At 40.0% G+C, this 16,848-nt stretch overlaps 1 protein-coding gene and 1 pseudogene across 1 annotated transcript; one reads left to right on the top strand and one right to left on the bottom strand.

Moving 5' to 3' along the window:
• The first annotated feature begins 1,825 nt into the window (after nt 1-1,825).
• On the top strand, nt 1,826-4,308 carry LOC127220702 (zinc finger protein 728-like). Its single transcript, XM_051182630.1, has 2 exons — nt 1,826-1,916; nt 3,043-4,308. The coding sequence occupies exons 1-2, from the start codon at nt 1,883-1,885 to the stop codon at nt 3,978-3,980; spliced, it is 972 nt and encodes a 323-aa protein (XP_051038587.1). The 5' UTR covers nt 1,826-1,882; the 3' UTR covers nt 3,981-4,308.
• An 11,717-nt stretch (nt 4,309-16,025) lies between these two features.
• LOC127220792 (eukaryotic initiation factor 4A-III-like) lies at nt 16,026-16,848 on the bottom strand (annotated as a pseudogene).

The raw sequence follows: 16,848 nt of genomic DNA, 5'->3' as shown, positions 1-16,848 counted from the left end.
CCATTTATTCTTCTTAACTTCATTGTCTTTAATGGTAGAGAGAGTGTTTTTTTTTCAACGAGGGAGGAGTTTATACAGCACAGGCAGTGTTGAAATCCCAAGGCTGGCCACATGTGCCTTGTATCCCTACCCACCCCTTCCATAAACTAAGATTGCACACATGTGTCACCATACTGGCTTTCTTCTCCCCCCCCCCTCTCTCTCTCTCTCTCTCTGTCTCCCCTTCTCTCTATCTAAGTCACCTTTACATATATATCTAGAAGCACACATACCTATAGGTATTCATGTTTTTATTGGCAGTTTTAGTGGGCATAATGTATAGCATTCTTTCTTTTTTTCTTTATTTCAGGAAATGCTCTCCTTCAGGGATGTGGCCATTGATTTCTCTGCAGAGGAGCTTGCATCCCTGAGCCTGGATCAGTGGAATCTGTACAGGGATGTGATGTTGGAGAATTTCAGCAACCTTGTGTTCCTAGGTGAGTTGTTCTTTGATTTTTAATTGTTGTTGCCTTTTAAACCATGACTGTCCTCATCAGGAACTTCGACTCCTCTGCTACCAGCAGCTGTTAGGCCACAGGAGCAGCAGCCTGGGAGAATTCTGTTCCCTCAGGCACTGGACTCCTTGAAAGCTAGGAAGAGAACTTATCTAAATCTCTGTCCTTCGAAAGAACTCAAGATTCAAAGGTTGAGATGGGATTCTGCTCCTCAGAGGCTGAATAGCCAGTACCTCACCTCCTTTCCTTGCTCCTGTTTCGCCCAAAACCCCCTTCTTCTCCTCAGCCCTACTTATAAACCCTTCTCCATCTGGCTCCCTACAACTTCCTGTCAGCTAGTTGCTGACTCAGCCTCCTGACCAGAGGTGAATTTTATTTAATCAAACACATCTTTGCATCATTAAACAAATGTTCCAGAGGTAAACAAAGTAACACACCTTAAAGTAATATTCTACATCTTGGGTGAGGAAGTGTAAAGAGTAAGGTTTTTTCCTGTGGGCCTAGACCCACTGCGGTGCCAGCCCCAAATAATACACAGAGAGGCTGTATTTGATGTAATGCTGTTGGCCAGTTACTTGTTTCTTATCTGCTAGCTCTGTCTTAATTATTAACCCATTTCTATTAATCTAAGTATTTTTTCCACGTGGTCTCATCTTACAGGAGAGGTCGACTGGTGTTCTCTTCTCCAGTCTCTACATGCTGACTCCTCCTTACTACTTCCTCGAATCCTCCTTGTCTCCTAGTCCCTCCTTTCTTGCTTTCCTATTGGCCAACAGTGCTTTATTCATTAACCAGTATGAGAAATGTATTTACAGAATGACATCTCCCATCAAGGAAGACTTCCATGGTGAACTTTTATTTAATGGTCAGCATCATGCTATCTTTGTGCAGTATCTCATGGGAGCTTGTGCTTCAAACAATGTGATTCTTGGGGCTAATTTTCAGGAAAATTAAGGAGAGTATTCACACACCTTAGAACGATTTTTCTTCTTGTGTTCATAATCTCCCCTTTTCTTTTAGAAGTATCCTTTATATTAGAGGTAATATTATACAGTAAGTGGGTGAGAATGGAAGTATACTATTTAAAAAGAATATCAGACTCTTGAGTTTTAACATTTTCCTTGTAACCGAGGAACATGAAAGTTAGGACATGCAAATCCTAAATTCTTCTAAGCATTCTGCTATGTTCCTCAGTAAACACATGAAGAATTAATTCTCTACAATCCTTGATTACATCTTCTCATTTCTTATAGATCCAGTCCTAGAGAGGGCATGTGATCTCCAGAAGAACACACTAATAATGCTGTTCTCTTTTCCCACAAACAGGTCTTGTTTCCTCTAAGCCATACCTGGTCACGTTTCTGGAGCAAAGTCAAGGGCCTACAGATATGAAGAGACCAGCAGCAGTTGCCATGCAAACAGGTGTGTAGGAATGGAGGGCGTGGTGATATCTTTTTTTTTTTTTTTTTTTAATAAATAAAGCCTGTCTGCATGTCAGAGAATGGAGTCTGCCATTAGCTAACTATATATGTCTGGAGGTCTGTATACATAGACAGGAAGTGATGTAGCTGGGCACAACCAGGATATAATAGCAGGGAGAAACAAGAAAGGTGTGGCTGTGGCTTGCTCCTTCTCTCTGATCTCTCAGCATTTCCCTCTATATCTGACTCTGGGTTTTTATTATCTAGACCAATTAAGAACTCAGTTAACAGGAGGGGAGAAAGAAGACAGAGTGGGAGGCCAGGGATCCAGCAGGAAGCCAGGCTTTGTCATGAACATTGACTCACAGTGTTCTTATGAAAATCAGTTTTTAAGGGTCTCCTTGTCTTTCTTTTGCTGTGCAGAAGGATGTTATGATGTGTGGATTCTCTTTTGCTTAGTCTTACTTCCATTAGGTCAGCTATGTTCACAGTGAATGCCTAAATTCTGTAATTTCTAGGTGACCATGATTTCTTTTTAATAAGTCAATGGGTATTAATTCATAAATGATGCATAGATCCTCCTATTTTCAATCCATAAATATTATTTAATATTGATATGGATAGTTTTCTAGTTATGCAGTCTAACTTTCATATTTTTCCAAAACTAAAAATCTGTGCTTAGAAGTGTGTGTGTGTGTGTGTGTGTGTGTGTGTGTGTGTATGTATTATATGGTATATCTTGTGTCCTCCAACTTTGACTACTTTAATACTTTGTGTTCATCTAGTCACAAAATTTCTATATTTCTTTAAGCACCTCAATATAATATCATAATAATCTTGTTTTCTTAATTGATGTTATGCCTTCCTTATATGTTTGACTTTGACTAATACTCCTTTGTTTCTATGTTCTATATAGTCATCATCTTCATCTTTCACTGCAAGTTACATAAATTCCATCTATTATGGTTTTTTAAATTATGCTCCACTGAATTCAACTTTAGAAATTTGAATGTAACTCATTATTTATATTTTAAAATGCAGGTATGAATAAATGTTTCTGTTAAAAATAAATATAAATACAGAGAATTTTGCTCACTTTTCATTCATTTCTTAACTTTACTCACCAGGAAAAAAACACTCTACAGGAAAAGAATGTGGCATTACCCTTCCTTGGAACTCACAACCCATTAACCACCAGAAACTTAATTTAAGCATTAAGCCCTATAAGTGTGAAGAATGTGGTAAGGCCTTCCGTTTTCCATCATTTCTTTGTGTACACAAGAGAAGTCATACAGGAGAGAAACCCTTCAAGTGTGAAGTATGTGGCAAGTCCTTCTATGTTCTATCACCACTTTCTGTACACAAGAGAATCCATACAGGAGAGAAACCCTTCAAGTGTGAAGAATGTGGCAAAGCCTTTCATTCTCCGTCATTACTTTATAAACACAAAAGAATTCATACAGGAGTGAAACCCTATAAGTGTGAAGAATGTGGCAAGGCCTTCTATGTTCCTTCACGACTTTCTGAACACAAGAGACTTCATACAGGAGAGAAACCCTACACATGTGAAGTATGTAGCAAGGTCTTTCATGCTGCATCATTACTTAAAGTACATGAGCGAATTCATACAGGAGATAGACCCTACAAGTGTGAACTATGTGACAAGGCCTTCTATATCCCATCACGACTATCTATACACATGAGGATTCATACAGGAGAGAAACCTTACAAGTGTGAAGTATGTGACAAGGCCTTCAATCGTCTATCAGGACTTTCTGTACACAAGAAAATCCATACAGGAGAGAAACCCTACAAGTGTGAAGTATGTGGCAAGGCCTTCTATGTTCCATCACGACTATCTGTACACATGAGGATTCATACAGGAGAGAAACCTTACAAGTGTGAAGTATGTGGCCAGGCCTTCATTCGACCATCAGGACTTTCTGTACACAAGAATATCCATACAGGAGAGAAACCCTACAAGTGTGAAGTATGTGGCAAGGCCTTCAACTGTCCATCAGGACTTTCTATACACAAGAAAATTCACATAGGAGAGAAACCCTGAAAGTGTGAAGTATGTGGTAAGGCCTCCAATCATCCACCAGGACTATCTGTACTCAAGAGCATTCATACAGGAGAGGAACCCTACAAGTGTAAAGTGTGTGGCAAAGTCTTCCATTTTTCCATACTACTTTCAATACTTTCATGCAGGAGAGAAACCCTAGAAATGTGAAATATGTTGAAAGGTCTTTAAAACTTCCCAGATTCTTTCAGCTCACTAGATAATCCATTGTGGAAAGAAACCCCACAAGTGTGAGCAGTGTGGAAAAGCCTTCTATATGAAGTCACACCTATCTCAGCACAGATGAACTCACACTGGGGAGAAACATTACAAATGTGAAGACTGGATAACTGTACAAGTGTACCAGAAACCTTAAGGAATATCAAAAATTTCATTCTGGAGAGAAACCATTAAGTATGAAGAATGAGGCAAAGAGTTTAGAACTTACACAACATGTTCTGTACACCAGACTACTCACATGGAGAGAAACATTACCAGTGTGGATAATTGCAAGGCCTATCTCCAGTCTTCTGGTCTTAAATAACATCAAAGAATTTATTTGAGAGAGAAAGCCTGTGGAGAATGTGTCAAGGTCTTTGGCACTTACTAAGAACCTTTAAAAACAACAGATAATTCTTACTGGAGAGAAATGTCATAGTGTCAAAAAAAAATTAAAAACCTTTCAATAAATTTCTAGTGTTTTTCAACCCAAGGTAGTTCAAACTTCTGTAAAATAATACAAATATTAAAATGTTCATAAAATGTTTTGTGCTTCTTCAGACCCTAAAAGATATAAAAAATATTCTGAATAGAAGCCCTACAAATAGGGAGAATGTGGTAAAGCTGTTGGAATCATTCAGATCTTACCCAGCATAGAAGAAGCCATAGTACAAGGAAGTCATACACATGTGAAGGGTGTAGTGAGGTACTTTACCATTCTATCAACATTTCCTGACCTTAGAATTATCCCAGAGGGAAACAACATAACTGTGAATGGTGTCACAATGCTTTTAACAAACCCTCATACCTCCAATCAGTCATCCTCAACCTTCCTAATGCTGATACCATTTCATACTGTTCCTCATGTTGTGGTGACCCCAACCATAAAATTATTATTTTTTGTTATTTTATAACCTAATAGTTTGCTACTTATAAATCATGATGTATCCAATGGTCTTAGGTATCCCCTGTGAAAAAGCCATTGCCCCACAAAGGGTCATTATCCACATGTTGGAAACTGCTGCCTTAAACAAGCAAGAACCATAGAAACATGCAGAACATTGAGATTTTTCTCTCTCTTTCATCCCTTCTTGAGCATCAAGAAAATCACAAGTCTCTGCAAATGTAGAGCATGGCCAGGTGTTTAGCTATTACTCATGCCTGTATCTGCATCATAGGATTCATACTGCTAAGGTGCATGACAAAGGCTAAGGTTATGGCAAGGATTTTACCTGACTTTTACATGGGTAGTATCCTCTGAGACTTCATTCTTGGGAGGTTCTCTGTACACTCAAATAATGCAGAGAAGCCTTTAGTAATATCTCTGTCCCTCATCAACACAAAACTGTACACATAAATTAATGAGAAAACCCTTCAATAATATTCTAGTCTTCACCAACACCAAAGAACATTTATTGAGAAGAAATAATTCAATTGCTGATGTCCCTTGTTGATTGTGCTCTCAAGTTCACACAGTCTAGCACTATGTGTGAATCTCAGTTGTGTAGATTCCTTGATCTGATTGGCCCATAGTCATGTCTGTGGGTGATCTCATTTATGTTAATTGATGTAGTGGAATCTAGACTACAGGATGATGGCAGTGCCCCATGCATGTGCCACCTTTGTGCAGGATTCTAATCTTTCTTAATAAGTAATCAGAGGCAGCTATCAGGATGAAACCTGAGGGATCAGAGAAGCAGTCAGCCAGTCACTAGAGTTCTTACCTCTACCAGTTCTCAGGCCAAAGGGATGATCCTGTCCTCAGACTGACTGCCTTTTCAGATACATCCTTAGACTACTTAAGACTGACTCTGCTCAGACTGCACTGAGCTCTTGTCTCTTCTCATCTGATATTCCCCTGCCCAGCCATATTATTCCTGTCTCTACCTCCCTAGTGCTGGGATTAAAATCTTGCAATCCCAAATTCTGGCATCACCATTGTGTGAGCTTTGTTTCTCTTTTAGACTGGATTTTCTGTAGCTCAGGGTGGCCTTGAACTAACAGGCATCCATCTGTTTCTGTCTCCTGAGTGCTGGGATTAAAGTTGTGTGCCACCACTGCTTGACCTCTGTGGGTAAATAGTGTGGCTAGCTCTTTGCTCTGATACTCAGGAAAGTGTTATTTGTTAGATCCTAAACAAAATTTCACCATATTTACCCTTTTTATCTAAAATAAAAAAGATTACCTCTAATATAAGAATAACTATACAATAAAGGCAATAAATATATCAATACTAATAGTCCATTGTCATTTGAATAATTCAATTTAAAAAATCCATTATTTACCCATATTTACCATTATGAGTCCAAAGTCTTGCACCTAATTCACTTTCTATCCTAATATGAATTATTATCCAAAACTATCTTTTGATCTCTCTCAACCTTATACACTTAAAATCTTTTTAATGAGTTTCTTTACTGTGTCTGGTATGCAAGGAAAACTTTATATCTAGTCTTCAACTCCTTCAGAGACCCAAGAAGGAAATTATCTTAACTGAGTAAGCATGAAGTGCAAGCATGTAATGTCCTAAAATATGTGAGAGATTACAGAATAGCTAGCTACCTGAATAGTCACCCAAGGTCTCTCTTCAATGTTGGGGCACCCATCTTTGGCCCACAAGTCTAGAATATTCTACAGACTTTTCCGTAAAGCAGTTTCTTGAAGGCCTTGTCTTGGCAAGGTTTGGTAGTCACTCTCTTTTGTGTCCTGCTTGACCAACTAGGACAATATACTGTCAACAGTCACGGCAATGGCACTTTCTTGCCCAGTGGCCATTTTTACCATAAAGAAAGTTAAGTCCACGTGGAGTTTATTCAGTGTCCAGCATCATCTCTTTAGTACATTGGTGCTGCTTGGATCAGACATGTCACATTGTCATAAAAAAGAACCTATGTCATTAAAGCATCATAAATGCCATATTCTGTATATCTCTGAAGTATTTGAAGATTACTTGTCTTTCTAAAATAGATCTGTTTGGCCTTGAATACTTACTCAATGTGACCACAAGGTTGGTTGCATTAGGTAACTAATTACTAACCTACATTTCCTTATTTATATAGTTAATAATACCTCTCAAGGACTAGAATTTGTATTACATTATTAAATGAGTTGTATAGGTACAATACCTTGAACAAGATTAGAAGCATATGTACAGTACGTTTTAACTAATTTATCTCAAATGCATCAATATATGAAATTTGTATACAGTATACAAATGTCCAATCCAATATAAAACATTCAAAACTAGTAGTTGCCTTTTAATAGTAGATTCAATTATCTACATTTTTAGTTGATCATATCTATATCCTCTCTTTTTTCTTTTTTTAATTTGTTTTATATAACAAAGTCCAATTAAATGAAAATAAACATTTGTACACAATATTTGGGAATTTGGGCGTTGTTCTTTCCAAACTACTTCCTGCTGGTAAGGGGCGCTGTCTTGGGGGATTCGAAGAAGATTCGGAAACCCTGGCTGTAGTCTGTAAGGCTGCTTTGTCCAGCTGTTTTGAATGTAGGATCACCTTGTACTCTGTTTCAGGCGGTCTGGCTTGATCAAACCACATTAGTCTGGAAGGAATCCACATCTTTTCATTTTCTGTGGAAACAAAAATAGAAATCCTTTTCCCCAGTAACTTGTCCTTCAACTTAAATTTTGGAGTCAAAGCATTTGTTTTTTAAATTTAATTTATTATTTTACATGTCGATCCCAGTTCCCTCTCCCTCTCTTCCTCTCTCCTTCCCTCCTTTCCTTCTTCCCTCCCTCCCTCCTTCCCTCCCTTTTACCCTCTCTGCCCTCTCACATGCACTCTAACCACCCTGCCTCCCATCCCCCCACCCCAATTCCATATGTAGGGGAATGCCATCCAGTTGGGGTCATGTAGATCTGACAGGTCATGTGAAGTAGGGACTAGGGCTTCTCTCCTGTCTCTAGATTAAGGCAGTTATCCCTCCATGGGGGATATGTTCACAAAGTCCTTTTGTGCACCAGGGATACATCCTGGCTCCACTGTCTGAGGTCTCTCAGACTGCTCAGTCCTTCTGGCTGAGACCCATATTCAGGGGGGCCTGAGTCAGTCCCATGCTGGCTTCCCAGCTATCAGTCTAGTGGCCATTAGCTCCTCCTTGTTCAGGTAAGCTGTCTGTATGTGTTTCTGCTGCCTGGTCTTGTCCTCTTCATCTGCTTCTGGGTTCTAGTTCGACTCAGTGTTTATGTATGGGTGTTTGATCCTGTTTTCTTTCTTTTTTTTTAATTTTATTTAATTTTATATAACATAGTCCAATTAAATGAAAACAAACATTTATACACAATATTTGGGAATTTGGGCGTTGTTCTTTCCAAACTACTTCCTGCTGGTAAGGGGCGCTGTCTTGGGGGATTCGAAGAAGATTCAGATATCCTGGCTGTAGTCTGTAAGGCTGTTTTGTCCAGCTGTTTTGAATGTAGGATCAGCTTGTACTCTGTTTCAGACTGTCTGGCCTGATCAAACCAAATTAGTCTGGAAGGAATCCACATCTTTTCATTTTCTGTGGAAACAAAAGTAGAAATCCTTTTTCCCCAGTAACTTGTCCTTCATCCTAAATTTTGGAGTCAAAGCATTTTTTTTAGTTTAATATATTATTTTACATGTTGATCCCAGTTCCCTCTCCCTCCTTCCCTCCCTCCCCTCCAGCCCTCCCTCCCTCCTTCCCTCCCTTTTACCCTCTCTGCCCTCTCACATGCACTCTAACCACCCTCCCCTCCCATCCCCCCACCCCAATTCCATATGTAGGGGAATGCCATCCAGTTGGGGTCATGTAGATCTGACAGGTCATGTGAAGTAGGGACTAGGGCTTCTCTCCTGTCTCTAGATTAAGGCAGTTATCCCTCCATGGGGGATATGTTCGCAAAGTCCTTTTGTGCACCAGGGATACATCCTGGCTCCACTGTCTGAGGTCTCTTAGACTGCTCAGTCCTTCTGGCTGAGACCCATAATCAGGGGGTGCTGAATCAGTCCCATGCTGGCTTCCCAGCTATCAGTCTAGTGGGCCTTAGCTCCTCCTTGTTCAGGTAAGCTGTCTTTATGTGCTTCTGCCGCATGGTCTTGTCCTCTTCATCTGCTTCTGGGTTCTAGTTCGACTCAGTGTTTATGTATGGGTGTTTGCTCCTATTTTCAACAGGCATTAGTTGAGGGCTCCATGGAGAAGTTAGTTGTTGATCTCACTCTCCGGGAAGGGCATTTATGATAGCCTTTCCACGGAAGCTGAGATTGTTAGTTGGGAGCAATCTTGTAGTTCTCTAGACCTTTCTTTGTGTTCATTTTTCTCTTCAAACCAATATTGGCTCCCTCTTTTATGTTCTCTCTCTCTGTCTCTGTCTCTATCTCTCTCTTTCCTGTCTTCTATTCCTAACCAGGCTCAATCTTCCTGGTTGCACATGTTTTCCTTTCCTCCCCCTTATTTTCTCCTACTTCTCTCTCCATTTGCTGCCCCCCCCCACTTCAACTGAGCTCTGGGGGACTTTATGTGAATCTCTTAGAATACACCTTGTATCCTAGTTCCTCTGGTGGTGTGAATTATAGGCTGGTGATCCTTTGATCCAGGTCTAAAATCCATATATGAGTGAGTATATACTGTGTTCCTCTTTTTGTGACTGGGTTACCTCATTCAGGATGGTTTCTTCAAGTGCCATCCACTTGCCTGCGAATTTCAAGATATCATTATTTTTTTCTGCAGAGTAGTATTCCATTGTGTAGATGTGCCACATCTTCATTAACCATTCTTCAATTGAGGGGCATCTAGGTTTCTTCCAGGTTCTTGCTATTACAAATAGTGCTGCTATGAACATAGTTGAACAGATGTCTTTGTTGCATATCCATGACTGACACCTTTGGGTATATGCCTAAGAGGGGGATTGCTGGGTCCTGTGGTAAACTAATTCCCATTTTCCTGAGGAACCGCCATATTGATCTCCAAAATGGCTGTATGAGTTTGCACTCCCACCAGCAGTGGAGGAGTGTTCCCCTTTCTCCACATCCTCTCCAACATAAGTCATCACTGGTGTTTCTAATTTTAGCCATTCTGGCAGGGGTAAGATGGTATCTCAAAGTTGTTTTGATTTGCATTTCCCTGATAGCTAAGGATATGAAGCATTTTCTTAGTGTCTTTCAGCCTTTTTGATTTCCTCTATTGAGAATTCTTTCTTCAGTTCTGTACCCCATTTTTTAATAGGGTTAGTTGGTGTTTTGTTGACTAGTTTCTTGAGTTCTTTGTATATTTTGGAGATCAGCCCTTTGTCGGTTATAGGATTGGTGAAAATCTTTTCCCAGTCTGTGGGCTGCCGTTTGGTCTTGTCCACTGTGTCCTTTGCCTTACAGAAGCTTCTAAGTTTGAAGAGATCCCATTTATTAATTGTTTCTCTCAGTGTCTGTGCTCCTGGAGTTATGTTCAAGAAGTGGTCTCCTATACCAATTTGTTCAAGGGTACCTCCTACTCTCTCTTCTAAGAGGTTCAATGTGGCTGGATTGATGTTGAGGTCTTTGATCCATTTGGACTTGAGTTTTGTGCATGGCGACAGACATGGGTCTATCTGCAGTCTTCTACACACCCTCATCCAATGGTGCCAGCACCATTTGATGAAGATGCTGCCCTCGTCCCATTGTATAATTTTAGGTGTTCATATGTGCATGGGTTAATATCAGGATTTTCAATTCGATTCCATTTGTCTACGTGTCTATTTTCATGCCAAAACCAGGCTGTTTTCAGAACTATAGCTCTGTAGTAGAGCTTAAAGTCAGGAATGGTGATGCCTCCTGAAGTTCTTTTATTGTATAGGGTTGTTTTGGCTATCCTGGACCTTTTGTTTTTCCATATAAAGTTGATTATTATCCTTTCAAGGTCGGTGAAGAATTGTGGTGGGATTTTAATGGGGATTGCATTGAATCTGTAGATTGCTTTTGGCAAGATTGCCATTTTTACTATGTTTATCCTACCTATCCAAGAGCATGGGAGATCTTTCCATTTTCTGGTATCTTCTTTAATTTCTTTCTTTAGAGTCCCAAAGTTCTTATTATATAGGTCTTTTACTTGTTTGGTAAGTGTTACACCAAGATACTTTATGTTGCTTGTGGCTATTGTAAAGGGTGATGTTTCTCTGATTTCTTTCTCTGTCTCTTTGTCGTCTGAAAAAAGTAGGGCTACTGATTTTTTTGAGTTTATCTTGTATCCTGCTAGTTTGCTGAAGGTGTTTATCAGCTGTAGGAGTTCCCTGGTAGAGTTTATTGGGTCATTCATGTAAACTATTATATCATCTGCAAATAGAAACAGTTTGACTTCTTCCTTTCCAATTTGGATGCCCTTGATCTCCTTTTGTTGTCTTATAGCATTAGCTAGAACTTCTAGTACGATATTGAAGAGATATGGAGAGAGAGGGCAGCCTTGTCTTGTTCCTGATTTTAGAGGAATTGGCTTAAGTTTCTCTCCATTCAGTTTGATGTTGGCACTTGTTTTGCTATATATTGCTCTTATTATGTTTAGGTATGTTCCTGTTATCCCTGACCTCTCTAATACCTTTATCATGAAAGGGGGTTGAATTTTGTTGAAGGCTTTTTCCGCATCTAGGGAGATAATCATATGGTTTTTCTTTTTCTGTTTGTTTATATGGTGGATCATGTTGATAGATTTTCATATGTTAAACCATCCCTGCATTCCAGGTATGAAGCCTACTTGGTCATGGTGGATGATATCTCTGATGTATTCTTGAATTCAGTTTGCCAGTATTTTATTGAGTATTTTTGCATCGATGTTCATCAGGGATATTGGTCTGTAGTTTTCTTTCTTAGTTGTGTCTTTGTGAGGTTTGGGTACCAAAGTTATTGTGGCCTCATAAAAAGAGTTTGGCAATGAACCTTCTGTTTCTATCTTGTGGAATAGTTTGAGGAGTAGTGGTATTAGTTCTTCCTTGAATGTCTGGTAGAATTCATCTGGCCCTGGACTTTTTTTTTTGGTTGGAAGGCTTTCGATGACTGCTTCTATTTCATTTCGAGTTATAGGTCTATTTAAGTTGTTTGTCTGTTCTTGATTTAAGTTTGGTAAGTGATAGTTATCCAAAAACTTGTCCATTTCCTTTGAATTTTCAATTTTTGTGGAATACAGATTTTCAAACTATGACCTGAAAATTATCTGGATTTCCTCTGTGTCTGTTGTTATGTTCCCCGTTTCGTTTCTAATTTTGTTAATTTGCATGTTCTGTCTCTGCTTTTTCGTTAATTTGGATAAAGGTTTGTCTATCTTGTTGATTTTCTCAAAAAACAAACTCTTCGTTGCATTGATTTTTTTTTATTGTTTTCCTGGTTTTTATTTTGTTGATTTCAGCCCTCAGGTTGATTATTTCCTGGCGTCTACTCCTGCGGGGTGAATTCACTTCTCTCTGTTCTAAGGTTTTCAGTTGGGCTGTTAATTCTTTTATGTGATTATCCTCTGTTTTCTTCATATGGGCACTTAGTGCAATGAACTTCCCTCGTAGCACCGCTTTCAAGGTGTCCCATAAGTTCGGGGTATGTTGTATCCTCATTCTCGTTGAATATTAGAAAGTCCTTAATTTCTTTCTTTATTTCTTCTTTGACCCAGGAGTGGTGCAATTGCACATTGTTCAGTTTCCATGAGTTTTCAGGTTTTCTGCTATTTGTGTTGTTGTTGAATTCCAATTTTAAAGCATGGTGGTCCGATAAGATACAGGGGACTATTCCTATTCTCTTGTATCTGTTGAGGTTTGTTATGTCTCCTAGTATGTGGTCGATTTTAGAGAAGGTTCCATGTGGAGCAGAGAAGAAGGTATATTCTTTTGTCTTTGGATGGAATGTTCTATAGATGTCTGTTAGCCCCAGTTGAGACATAACTTCTGTTAATTCTTTTGTTTCTTTGTTGAGTTTCTGATTTGTGGTCCTGTCTAGTGTTGAGAGTGGTGTATTGAAGTCTCCCACTATAAGTGTGTGAGGTTTTATATGAGCTTTGAGTTTTAGAAGTGTTTCTTTTACGAATGTGGGTGACTTTGTATTAGGGGCATAGATGTTCAGAACTGAGACTTTGTGTTGATGGATTTCTCCTGCGATGAATATGAAATTACTGTCTTCATCTCTTTTGACTAATTTTGGTTTGAAGTCTAACTTGTTAGATATTAGGATAGCTACGCCTGCTTGCTTCTTATTTCCATTTGATTGGAAAATCTTTTCCCAACCCTTTACGCTGAGGTAATATCTATCTTTGAAGCTTAGATGTGTTTCTTGTATGCAGCAGAAGGATGGATTCTGTCTTCGTTTCCATTCTGTTAGCCTGTGTCTTTTTATAGGTGAGTTAAGACCATTAATGTTGAGGGAGAGTAAGGACCATTGATTGTTGATGCTTGTTTGATTTAGGTTTGTTGTTGGCAGTGGTATTGTGAATATATTAGTTCTGCTTCACCCTTGGTTTCTGGTGTAGTTGGATTATCTGTTGCCTACATTTTTGCGGGCATAGTTACCTTCCTTGGGTTGGAGTTTTCCTTCCAATACTTTCTGTATTTTCTTAGGAGAGGTGTATCTTAGTATTAATATTAACCAACATTTCAGTGATAAAAATGATAAAACTGATAATGTTTATAATTGAAATTATATAAATCCCATCTAAATTAGCTATGCATTCATTTAATTGATCCATTTTCAAACTCTCCAGTATATTATTGTACAAAGACCCAATTTCCCCCACTGTAATAGTGTTACCCATTTTTTTAATATGGGAAAAACTAGCCCTTGTAATTAATTCCTATCTTTAGGAAATCCCAATTTTCTCACTAAATCTGCCAACAATGATGGTGAAATGTGAGGTGTAGCATGTCTGAGTGGAGAACACAGGCCAACAAACTGGCCTAGGACAGCTGCAGCTGCTAGCATGGACCTGTGAGCTGAGATTGGCAGCCTGTGGAGAGGAGGGTCTAGGGCAAGTCCACAACCCATGAGGGAGAGGTTGGCCATCTGAAAAATGCACATGGGATTGTATGGAAGAAGCATGTGTGGCAGGAGCAGCCTGAAGTCAGAGCCAGCTGGTCTAGGGTGGGTAAGTCCTGTGGTATTTGGAGCCCAGGTGCTTCTGGAGTTTGGGTGTCAGCAGAAGACTGTTGTAGAGAGGGAGGCTGCAACAGGAAAATCCCCAAGTTGCTCAGAGGCTGGGGGAAAAAGAGAGAAACCCTAGCCAGTGTTGTGTGCAGCTCCTGGATGTTCCAGTTGCTGCAACATCACATGCAAGAGGATTTTTCATGGATTTGTGCCCTAAAGATAGGCACCAATTTTTGCAAGAGTTCCAATTGGACTTAATAAAAACACCAAAGTCAGCTATCAGGATAAATCCTGAAAGACCAGAGACACAAAGGAGCAAGCCACAGCCAACTCTTACCTTGCTAACTCTTCACCTGGAAAGTGGCTGAGCTTCTGTCTCCTCCAGTCTTATATCCCTCTTTCTGCCCAGCCATATCACTTTCTGTCTCTCTGTACAGACTTCCAGACTTCGTGGTTAACTAATGGCTAGCTCCATCCTCTGAGCTTCAGGCAAGCTTTGTTAGAGTGCAAAATATCACCCCAGTGTTACTTTGCCTCCCTAAAAGACCAGGTTGGTTTACTAAAGAGCTAAATTATCACATAGCAAGGGAGGAGAAAGGACAGGCAGAGCTGGCAGGCAGAGAGAACAAGTGAAGGATCTATTAGTAAGAGAAGGATACGGAGGAGGACATCAAGGACCACACATTCACCCACACAAGAAGCCATGAGGAAGAAGGAAAGAGATGTATACAGAAAGAGAGGTAAAAGTCTGGAGGCAGAAGAGAAATGGGATAATTTAAGAAAAGCTTGTCAGGAACAAGCCAAGCTTCTGTGTATTACTTTGGGAGTTGGTGTAGCATGTTCCCCAAAATAGTAAAGATTAAAAAACAGCTCCATTTTGTCATTCCAGCATGGGACACTTAGGGCTGAAAATGCTGAATTAATGAAGAGAAAGGAAAAAAAAGACACAACTCCTCCTTTAAGAGGTGTTGTCTGTTTAGTACACAGCACTCAATAGAAATGGCAGGGTTACCCACTACTAGGGAATATTTAACTTACCAGTACTGGCTTCTGACAGTTAGGAATGTTGAATGCAAATACTGGTCACACACCTCTAACTGGGCCATGAGATTTAGGCCTGGCTCTCACAAACTGAGATGAGAAATGGGGAGAGCCAGCCTATAGAGCTTCTCAGAGGGCCCAGCTGTATCTTAGCATTTCCAAGTTTATTCACATGGAAAAAAAAAAAGACTAGAGATATGCAGTTAAAGAGGGCTAGATGGAAAACCCTCCGAACAGGATCCAGTGGGTTTCAGTGTGAGTAAGCTTAAGAAAAGAAATCCAATGGGCTTAGACAGCCATAGAAAGAAATAAATGTTTAAAAAATAATAACATCTTAACAGATATGTGCAAAATAATAAGAAAGAATAAGCCACACAGAGATGGCAACTACATAGAGAGTATGGATTCTGTGTGTTGTGTTGATTTTTGAGTTTTTTGAATGCTGATGAGCAAAACACAGCTGCTGACAGATATGATTTTGAAAGAGGGAAACATGGACATGCTACAGATCTCTGTTGTTGGGCAGGTCATAGTTAGTGATGATGACCATCTGAGGGACATATGACACTGTGCCAAGAAGTCTATGGAAATGGCCACCAGCTGGCACCTGACTGAATCTCCTTCAAGACGGTCTGGTTCTTTCTGTGGCCTGTCCATGCATGGACAGCACAGTGACACGGGCTTCTCTCATCTTCTCTGTCAACAGTCAGCCTTCCTCTTGATGTCAAAGATGACAGGTCATCCTGTCATAGAGATCACACAGTGTCAAACTTCTGTTCCTCCCTTTCCATTGCCGTAAGAAAGGTTTGATGCCTTACAGACTCAGTTCATCACACTTCACCAATCATGTATGGGCTCAGTCATGGACTTGCTGGTCATCTCAGGACCTCCTGAGGCAATGTGGCACTGATGGGTACTGCCTGTGTGGCTGGTGACAGGTTCCTGTATACATCATCCATTTGCTCCTTGAAATCTTTGTTCAACATCTCATCTGCCTCTTCTGAAACCAACATCTGAGTAGCCCATGTGCTTAAACTCCTATAGGGAATCACATGAAAGAACCATATCCCTGTGTGCCTGCCACAACGTACTACCCATAGTCCAGCTGCTGGATGTCTTCCCAGAATTGCTGCCCACAATGTAGGCATGGCAATGCACATTCATGTAGTCCCACAGAACAGACAGACACTTTTGAATCTCTACAGCTAACTCTTCTGTTGGAACTAAGATCAAAGCTTGTGTTTGTAAAGCTTGAATATCTAAGCACTGGAGGACTGAAATACTGAAGGTATTTAAATACTGAGGGCCTTGCCTGTGCCAGGATGGGACTGTGCAGTGACATTTCTCTCTTTAATTATCTCCTTGATAGTATAGTGCTGGATTGCTGAAGGTTTCTCAAAACCATAGGCACAGATGTGCACAGATGATTCTGCCTCATTCCCATGGTGTGGAAAGTGGGGCACACCCACCTCCTGATTGGTCTCAAAGTCCACGTTGGTCCTGGTCTTTGAGCAGCTGCTTCTCTGTATGGAGACGAACACCACCAT

This window comes from Phodopus roborovskii, unplaced genomic scaffold (assembly GCF_943737965.1).
Source record: "Phodopus roborovskii unplaced genomic scaffold, PHOROB, whole genome shotgun sequence".
Lineage (NCBI taxonomy): Eukaryota > Metazoa > Chordata > Mammalia > Rodentia > Cricetidae > Phodopus > Phodopus roborovskii.
Note: the sequence above shows the minus strand (reverse complement) of the source record. Positions and strands in the feature narration are given on the sequence as shown.

Bases quoted from the DNA above. Each gene is read 5' to 3' on its own strand.
- LOC127220702 (XM_051182630.1), top strand. From the start codon at position 1,883: ATGAAGAGACCAGCAGCAGTTGCCATGCAAACAG. The intron at 1,917-3,042 runs GTGTGTAGGAAT...TTTACTCACCAG, and splicing joins AGCAGTTGCCATGCAAACAG to GAAAAAAACACTCTACAGGA.